The sequence below is a fragment of the Calidris pugnax genome, unplaced genomic scaffold, assembly GCF_001431845.1.
Source record: "Calidris pugnax isolate Ruff unplaced genomic scaffold, ASM143184v1 scaffold30, whole genome shotgun sequence".
In the NCBI taxonomy this organism is placed as follows: domain Eukaryota; kingdom Metazoa; phylum Chordata; class Aves; order Charadriiformes; family Scolopacidae; genus Calidris; species Calidris pugnax.
In genome coordinates, this window is record NW_015090776.1 from 4,926,562 (window position 1) to 4,935,825 (window position 9,264).

Below are 9,264 nucleotides of genomic sequence, written 5' to 3' on the forward strand. Positions count from 1 at the left end.
GCTATATTGGATGGAAAGACCATCTTGTGAAGCTGTCAAGCCCACCAGAGCTTGACATCCCACATCCCTCCCACGTGCTGCTCCCTCCCTCCTCACCCACCACAGCTTCTGCTGGACAGGCTGTCTGGTAGCTCCTGGATTACGGGGCCAGGTTTCACAAGGTCAGCTGAGTTTGCCTGAAAACCCAAATGATTTTTGCCTTTTGCTAACGAGGGCTGGCTCCCAGCCAGGAACTCTGTCCTAGAGTTTGAAGAGCTGGAGAAGTTGTTCCTGGAGCCGAGGGTTTGTTCAAGCCCTGAGTGGGTGGGGTGGCTGTGGAACATGCTATAAAGAAGCATTAGGAGCTGAGCAAACACCACCAGCTGGAGCAGCGGGAGGAGAAGCGACATGGCAGGGCTTCACGTCCGCTCCGTCCTGGTGATCATATAAAGCCTCGATAAAGCCCTGCCCAAGAGCCCCAAGCTCTGCTCTGCGGCCCCACGGCTGCCATGGGGCTCCCCACCAGTGACACCCCCTGGGTGCTGTGGCACCGTGACCACCCTCTGGGGACGTCCCCTCCAGGAGGCACCGCAGATGGGGCACAGCCCCTCTCCTGGCAGTGGGGCTGCCCCAGGGACACAGGGTGTCCCAGTGGTGGATCCCCCAGGGCCACGCAGACACCACTCGGACAGGGTGCACGAGGGGCTGGGGGTCACAGGGACTGGTCACCCTCTCCCCTCAGTTGGGGGACACTGGGTCGCAGGGGGACAGACGGACAGACGGTGTTTGGGCAGCAGGTGCCAGGCTCGGTCAGGGAATGAGGATGCGGGTGTGGAGATGGAGCAGAGAGGCATCAGGTCCAGGCATTTACAGATCTGGGGAGTACATTTGGGGCTGCAGGGCCCTGCGTGGGGTAGGGAAAGGGAGAGAAGCTGCTCCTCGTGCCCTTCCCCTCTCCCTGGCAGCCCAGGGTGGGTGGAGGGCGAGCGGAGGGATGCGCCAGAGAGTAGGAGGCAAGAAGCACCATCGTCTGTCTGTCTGTCTGTCACCAGGGCAGGCTGTTCCCTTCCCAGTCGAGGAAGGTGCCGGAGGTGTCCTGGGAGAGGCTGGCCAGCACGGTCAGGATGCCCCGCACGCTGTGCTCCACCATCAGGGGTGCCTGCAGAAGAGGACACGGTGCAGTGTCATTGCCATGAGCTGCCACCAGCATGGAAAGCATGAGCCGACCAGAGTCCATGGCCCGGGGAGCAGCACCCACCATGCTTATGGGGCATTTTTTCCTGACTGCCACCCCCTTGCTCTCCATGCTGGGCATGCTCTTGGCACACGTCAGCTCGCTGCCTGTTCCCTGCCTGCTCCACCCCAGGAGATGGTCCTGGCAGCAAGAGCATCACACAACATCCCCAGCCCCAAGTGCCCCTGCCCCACCAAGAGCTGGAGGGTACAGCGGGGATCCTGCTGACCCTTCCCTGCACAGCCCAGTACCTCCTCTGTCCCCATGTCGGTCTTCACCCAGCCAGGATGGATGGCCGCGCACAAGATCCCCTTCTCTTGCAGCTCCACAGCCAGGCACCTCGTCACCATGTTCTGGGCAGCCTGGAAGAGGCACCATCATTCTAGCACCACCCATCATGCTAGCACCACCCGGGACACAGGTGGGCAGGAAGGGGAACTTTTCCCAGCCAGAAAATGGCTGGGGAGGTGGAAAAAGGGCCTTTTCCCTGGGGTGGAGCATCGTCACCACCCGCCTGAAGGGCTCAGCCCCGGGTGCTGCTGTCTCCATCTCAGTGCTTGCGCTTGGGAGGACTAGGCAGGGGGTGGGTGGCCTGGGGCAGGTGGGTGCCCCTGTGGGCTGCCTCCCACAGGCACGTTACACAGCAGAGCATCCCTAGCACCTCCCCTGGCACCTCACCTTGCTGGCACGGTACGGGTACATGGGGGCCTGCAGCACCCCAAGGCACAGCCCGATGGAGCCCAGTTTGGTGGAGACGTTGATGACGGCGGCCCTGCTGCAGCTCAGCCCCTCCTTCCCTGCGCCCTTCGCTGCCTTCTCCAGCAGCGGCAGAAATTCCTGGCACAAAGACACCCATGTTCAGTTAATCCGTGACAAACCCAGTGCCTGAAGAGCACCCTGGAGGTCTCTGTCCCAGAGCGTGGACGAGCAGATAGACAGACACTCCTGGAAGAAGGGCAGGGGATGGGGAGGACACCCCAAGGACCGTCCAGGCTCCAGCCTTTCCCTTCTCCAGGGAAGGAGGGAGCCAGCACGGGCAGCCCTGGGCGGGCAGGAGCTCCAGGATGGGAGATGCTGGGGCTGAACTGAGCTGCCTTTTGACTTCCCTGCTCCTCTGGGTGGGCAGAGGAGACCCACGGTCTTGCTCTTGCCCCCATCACTGTGTCTCATTCCAGAGAGCCAGAACCCACCCACCTGAGGTGACACCATGGGAAATATCTCTCCAGGCAGGAGAAACCCAAAAGCTCCACATGTACCTTGGTAACCTGGAGTGTCCCCACCACGTTGGTGGCAAAGACGGAGAGCATCTCCTGCGAGTCCAGGGAGTGCAGCGTGGCGTGGGAGCTGACACCCGCGTTGTTGATGAGCAGGTTCAACCCCTGGTCCTTCAGATGAGATTCCACAGCCTGAACAGCCCCTCGGATGCTGGGCACGTTCACCGTGTCTGCCGGGGCAAAAAGCAAAGGGAAGAAGGGCTCCAGCAGGTCACGCAACCTCTGCTGGAAACATGCTGTGGCTGGAGTGGTTCTCTTTAGGCATCATCCAGAAAGCAAGGACCAGGTTTAGCAGGTGAAGGTGTTCAGAACATTGAAATGAGCAGCAGTTTGTCCTCACCTCGTGGTTCCCCAGCCTGAATTAAATCTCCATTCAGCTCCTTTTTGGTCCTATGGAGGCTGCTGCTAAGGAGAACTTGGCTGTGTTTGCTTTCCATATTCAAGAATTTCTGATTGCACGAGGGATGCTCGGTGTTCATGCACTGAGGCTCCCGGTTTTATTTCTAGCAGGAGCCAACACAGTCGGATAAGCACATTTTAAGGAGACACCATCTTTGAGGAAACAACCTGACTACACCCTTTGAGTCCTTCAGTATTGCACCGCAGCCATAGGGGCTGTGAAATTAGGGGGGGTACACTTTCATTTTATTCTTAATTACATGAAGATCTTGGTTGATATCTGTTCTGACTGATCATTTAGAGTGATCTTTGCCTTTTTTAAAATTTGTGCTTAAATTGGTCTTCCACAGCCCAACTTCCCATAGCTTTGCAGCCGTTTGTATGCAAAAATCCTTCCTTTTTTCTTTTTTTTTTTCTCTTTTTTTTTGCTTCACATTGTTACCGAGGAGGATTTGGAACTGACGGATGAGCCGAGGTGAGCACAAGTAATAAAAGATTTGGGATATAACCCACAGTATTTATCTGTGGGCTCAAGAAACCAGAAACAACCAACCTCCCTGGAAGTGTGCTGACGGAGGTAAGCACTTCCAGGGCCTTTTTCTTCACTTAAATACTGGTATCTCTTTGAAAATCTGCTGTGCTTTAACTGCAGGCTTTTTTTTTTTTTTTTTGGCTGAAGCAGCAGGTGTGGTATTTTTTGAAGTTTATGGTCAGCTTTTTTGGGTTTGCTCGTTGGGACGTGTCCCCGGCCGGGTGCTCGCCCCGCTGAGGTGGCCACTGTTGATTTAAAAGGGGTCACCTCACCACCTTCAGGATCTGGAACGTTAGGCTGACATTTAACTTTATATATTGCCTTTATTATCCCAAAAGCACCCCCGAGCCTTTAAGAACCATGAATAATCAGGCAAACAGGCATGTTGGGGTGTGCCTTTGCCCCCTGCGTGCGTTTTGGCACACATTTTTTGGCCAGTGCTAATCTGATGAGCCTGCTGGGAGAGGATGGAGGGGGGGGTATTGAAGAGCCAGATTTCTTTTTTGCAATACTTTGGCCCCCGAGCTGTGTTTCCGTTCTCATGCTTAGACAAGACCCACTTAGCAAAGGTTTGCCAGGCTGAATGTTCCCTTCTTGGGGTATTTTGTGCACTGATGAGCAGCAGAACGATCCGGTTTCCTGGCATTTTTAACTCGCCTGGTGGCTTTATGGTGGGAAGCAAGAATGCGAGTGGCCCAGGACTTGTACCACCTTGCCTTGTGCCCCACGGACCTTCATAGAGGTCGCTTGAAAACATTTTGGGGGGAATTTGATAAAATAATCTGCTGTGGGGCTGCTGTTAAGTGAGAGGATGGAGCCTTAGGATTTGAGGGGACATGCACGGCCGGCTGCAGGACATATCACAGGGCACTCTTTAGTGACTTTTCTTTGGATAATGATCGAACGGAGTTCAAGGCTCCATTACCCCACCACATGAGGGATCTGTCAGTCACTTTGGTGAATAATTAATTGCACTGTTTGGACATCCCAAGTCACTGCTCCAAGGGACGAGGTGGGTGGGACCAGCATGCTTCTCATGCTGGGGACAGCCATGTTGGCTGAAGGAGCAAACTCGTGTCTCCTTGGAAGAAATAAGTCTGATTTTTGGGTTGTGTGTGCTTTAGTAAAAGTTGTTTATTCAGTGGTCAGCCCCTTTTATGTTGGCCATGCTTTGGTGAGCAAAGTAAACATGCTCTTCCCATCACGTATTGGTGGTTGGGGCTCGCGGGCAGTTTTAAAGATGCTATTTTTTACTACAAAGAACATATTCTGCTTTGATAATCTATTTAATAATAAGAAGGAGATTTGCTGCCTCTTTTTAGGAAAGTTTGCCTTCGGGAATCCTTTCTTTGCTAAGAAAAGCTAAAATTTACTTGAACTTTTCAGATGTTTTTAGACAAATTAATAGGTAGTTTGAGACTGATCCGGTGTTTGCATTGCCTTGATTCAGTTTCCTTATTATTGCCTTGATTCAGTTTCTTTATTATTAGTTCTATGGAAATACTCAGAAGTATTTAGAAGACCTGGCTGTTTCCCACCTCACTTATTACAGGGATGGCAAACTCTGGTGCAAACACTTCCCTAAAAAGCTTCTTTTGGGTTTGGATGGGGTTATTTTAACCAACTCTTCTTAAAAACAAAGTGGCTGTGAGCAGCCCCTGCTCTCTCAGACACCTCTGTCTGCCTCCTTGGGACACATCTGCACGAAACCATGTTCCTCAGCCTGGTGCTCCTCATCTCCTTCTCTCCAACGCTCTCCTCCCCAGCAAGCCCCCACCCCTGCCCAGCTCCCTGGAAGAAGCCTCCTGCCTGCAAATATCCTGATGTCCCACATGGGCTGTCCCTGCGGGGAGCGCACGGCTCCCTGGGGTGGAACGGGATGGGGACACTCCTCATGCCTTTTATATTGGTATCAGGATCTGGTTCTTTAGTGTTATTAATTATTTAGCCTTATCCTATTAAATCTGTTTATATTTCAACCCTCAGTTTTCCTTCTTTTCCCCGATTCCCCTTCCTGGGTGGGGAGGGATCATGGGGTGAGAGAATAATTGCCTAAATGACAATAAATTGTTAGGGATTTTCTCAAACTGTAACAACCCATGAAACTCACTCAGCCAAGGTGTCCAGACCCACCTCTACCTGCCTCCAAAGCTGGTTTGAACTGCTTCCAGACAGAGGCCAGCTCGGCTTGGTGGGGGAAGCCTGCCCAGATGTGTGCCCATCCTGCCCAGATGCGTGCCCATCCCTCCCATCCACTCCTGGCAGGGCTGGAGCTCCCTGGCTGCCCGTCAAAATTGTCCCCTGTCCCCTCTCAGAAGCCAGCAGAGGGCTAAAAGCCATGTAGGGTGGGAGGAGGGAGGTTGCTCCATACCTAGCTGGACCAGTTTGATGCTGGGGTGCTGGGCAGCTAAGTCTCGCAGGGCCTGGAAACAAAGTGATGGAGCAAGGGAGGAGGTTAGATGTCACCAGCGGCGTGGCCGGGTCTCCCACCCCCTTTCCCAGGTCACCCCAGCTGGAGAAGGGCCAGACTGGCTTTGATTTTGCTGGGGAGACCATGCAGGGCTGTCCCCAGTGGAAGGAGCATGGTGGTACCCCCATGGCTGGCAGGAGAATGAGTGCCGCTGGGCTCCATGTCCTGGGTGATCCCAGCACGGAGAAGTGGTTGGCCAACCATTAGGGTGGTCAGGAGCAAGTACTGAGGACCACGTCTGTCCCTCCAACCTCATCCCACCCAGCTGGGTCATCCCACCCAGATCCAGCAGAGCTGCTGGAACCACCAGTTCCCTTGGCCCACCTGGCCCAGGACCACCCCTGTCCCCTGTGCCCACACTGACCTTCCCTCTCGGACCCTCGGGGTGGCGGCAAGTGGCAAAGATGTGGTGGGGTGGCCGGGGGCTGGCGGCCAGCTGCCTCACAAGCTCCAGCCCAATGCCCCGGTTGGACCCCGTCACCAGGACGCTCCGAGCCAGCACAGCCATCTTGGCGGCCTCCGCGCCGGGCGGTGACACAGGGCAGGGTTGCCGCCTGTTTGGCGTTGGAAGAGGAGCCGGGCACGGCCCAGGGTGTGGCTACGGGCGCCCACGGGGACGGGGATGGTGCCAGCACCAGCACATGGGACAATGCGTCTTCTACATTACCCAGTTCCCCACCACTCGTCTCCTCTAAAGCCCCAGCTCCCAGAGTCCCCATAACTGATCGAGAAGGGTGACCTCCAACAGGAGCCTGGAAACACCACCAGGAGAAGAAAAACAGGTCCAGATCTGGCTATGGGCAACGATCTCTCAGTTTAGGGGATGAGTTTGGGATGGTTGAACCCAGTGATGCTCCTCCAAAGCCCAGTCTGGGAAGCGCAGGGACTGCAAGCTCAACCCATGCCCATGTTTTTACTCAGGAGCCATCACAGAAGATGATTCCCAGGTCCCTGCAGCCCTGTCCACCCCATGCTGGGGTTGCAAGCTCATGGCCACCACCCTTCTCCTTGCTGGAGGACAACACTGGATGCTCATCAGCCCAAGAGGAGCCTGCAAAGCCAAAGCTCCTTCAGCCCAGACCAGCCTGGGGACATGAATTTTTAGGAGGCAGAAGTGAGTGAGGTGCTAAAAGAAACAAAGAACCACCATGTGATAAGCCTCCACTGAACCAGAAGAATTGGGGCAACCTGAATTGAAGGTGGGGGAGGAAATAAGAAAAGTAGCGGTGATGGGTCCTCTCAGCATGGTGGAGGGGACAGAGCTGACTAATCCCCCAGTGGCTCCAGATTTGGCGACCACCAAAGAAATACTTGGGCCAGCAGCTGGGAGACGGTGAAGGGACCCCAAGTCTGGAAGATGTGTTTCAGGTGACACAAAGCATGGAGTAACGTTTCCAGAGCATGCCCCCCGCCATGGACGGTGAGGGTGCTGGGTGTGGATTTGGAGGCTCTGACCTGCTGTAGGTGGCATCATGGAAGGTGAAAGTACCTGCGCGAGCACTTACACTGTACGGACTTGCCTGCTCCTGCTGCTATCTGTGAGCAGCATCCCATGGGAGCAGAGCTCCCATTAAGAACCAACAAGACTGGAGTTTCCTCTTTTCCTTCCAGGCTCCTTGGGAAGGAGAGAAGGGACAAAAGTGAAAAGGACTGCAGGACCAAGAACCAGGAATGGCCACCTCTAGCTCTGGGGCCACCAACATCAGAAAGACATGGACCTGTTGGAAGGCTCCATGGGGACCTTGGAGCCCCTTCCAGTCCCTCAAGGGGCTCCAGGAAAGCTGGGGAGGGACTCTGGGTCAGGGAGGGGAGCCCTAGGAGGAGGGGGAAGGGTTTGACCCTGAAAGAGAGGAGATGGAGCTGAGATGTGGGGAAGAACTTGTTTGGTGGGAGGGTGGTGAGAGCCTGGTCCAGGTTGGCCAGAGAAGCTGTGGCTGCCCCATCCCTGGAGGGGTTCAAGGGCAGGTTGGAGGGGGCTTGGAGCAACCTGGTGTGGTGGGAGGTGTCCCTGCCCAGGGCAGGGGGTGGCACTGGATGGGCTTTAAGGTCTCTTGCAACCTAAACCAGCCTCTTCAGGTTGGAGAAGACCTGGGAGGGCTCTAGTTCAAGCCCCATCAGGAGAAGCAGAGTCAATGACGACTTCAGATCAGGTTGCCCAGGGCTTGAACTAGACCCCAGAAACGTCCAGGGACCCCAGCCCTCCCTGGTCTCCCATTTCAGTGCTTGACTGTCCTCATGGTTAATTTTTTGTCAGTGCAGCACCTCCCCTGTGTACATGCAGTCCCTCTTGGCCTTGGATTTCATGTCTTCATTGTCCCTAAAGGAGGACTCTTCACCGGGTGTGTGAGAGCCAATCGACACGCTGAGCCAAGAGATTTGTTTTTATTTAAATTCTACAGAATCGGGTGCCGGGCACTTAATGACAGCTGGCAGCAACTCACCTTTCAAACCACCCAATATTTATAACAATATAGCCGATTGGTCAATAATGATTCACTCACCACTCCTAACTATACATATGCATCTAAGCTCACCTCTGAGACATTTAGGGAGGTTATCTGATTAGCATGCTCATTATTCACAAAGGGGTGTATATTTTAGCATTATAATTACCTAAGGTTACTGTGGGATACACTTTTGGCTCAAATTTGGTCCAGAAGATTTATTTGTTGCCATCTTACGCCTAAGCCAGCAACCTGAAAAGAACACATAAGACATATTGGTTTTGTTTCACTCCCTATTTAAGGTCGAGCACCTTCTGTGATGCTTCAACCCAAACTTCTTGATAATCCTTTCACCTTTAGACACCCCCCTCGCCCTGTCAACTCCCCAAACGCATGAGCAGGGCACGTTCGCCATGTTGTGAACTGCCCCTACCTCTTCCCCATACCCTTGTCCCTGGAAACCCATGCAAATGCCTTGTAGCCATGACATCCACCAACAGGGAAGCCTGCAGGGGCTCTGGTCATCCCCTCAGCAGCCGCCTCGCCCCCCTGTCCCCTGCCAGCCCCCTCTCCCCCACATCCCCTTCTTGGCCTTAGCCTTTTGCAGCCCCTTGCTCTCGCCACACCAGCCACCCAGGCCTCAGGCCCACCTGCCAGCCATAGGGCTGGGCCGGGCGAGCCAAGGCCTCATAGTAATGCAACGTCATGGCGCCGGCGGCGAGAAGGAGCTAAAAGGCCCTGACGGTCCCAGTCCCCCTCGGTGTTCCCTGCCTCGGGTCGAGCCTCCCCCCCACCCCCGCCATGCTGGTAACTTCTAAAATGACGGCTCCCTGCCCGGCTTCAGCCCGTCCGCGTCACGTGGCCGCCGTTTCCCCTCATTGCATCAGCCGGCCGGGGCGAGAGGAAGGGGGCGGGGCTTACCCAGAGCGACG

General features: G+C 55.0%; 1 protein-coding gene across 1 annotated transcript; it reads right to left on the reverse strand.

The window, feature by feature from the left end:
- Positions 1 to 1,024: 1,024 nt before the first annotated feature.
- On the reverse strand, positions 1,025 to 6,396 carry LOC106890877 (C-factor-like). The gene is made up of 6 exons (XM_014946967.1): positions 6,253 to 6,396; positions 5,790 to 5,841; positions 2,470 to 2,657; positions 1,892 to 2,050; positions 1,465 to 1,575; positions 1,025 to 1,138 (listed from the first exon to the last, which is right to left on the reverse strand). Exons 1-6 carry the CDS (start codon positions 6,394 to 6,396, stop codon positions 1,025 to 1,027), a joined length of 768 nt encoding a protein of 255 aa, XP_014802453.1.
- Positions 6,397 to 9,264: the final 2,868 nt, after the last annotated feature.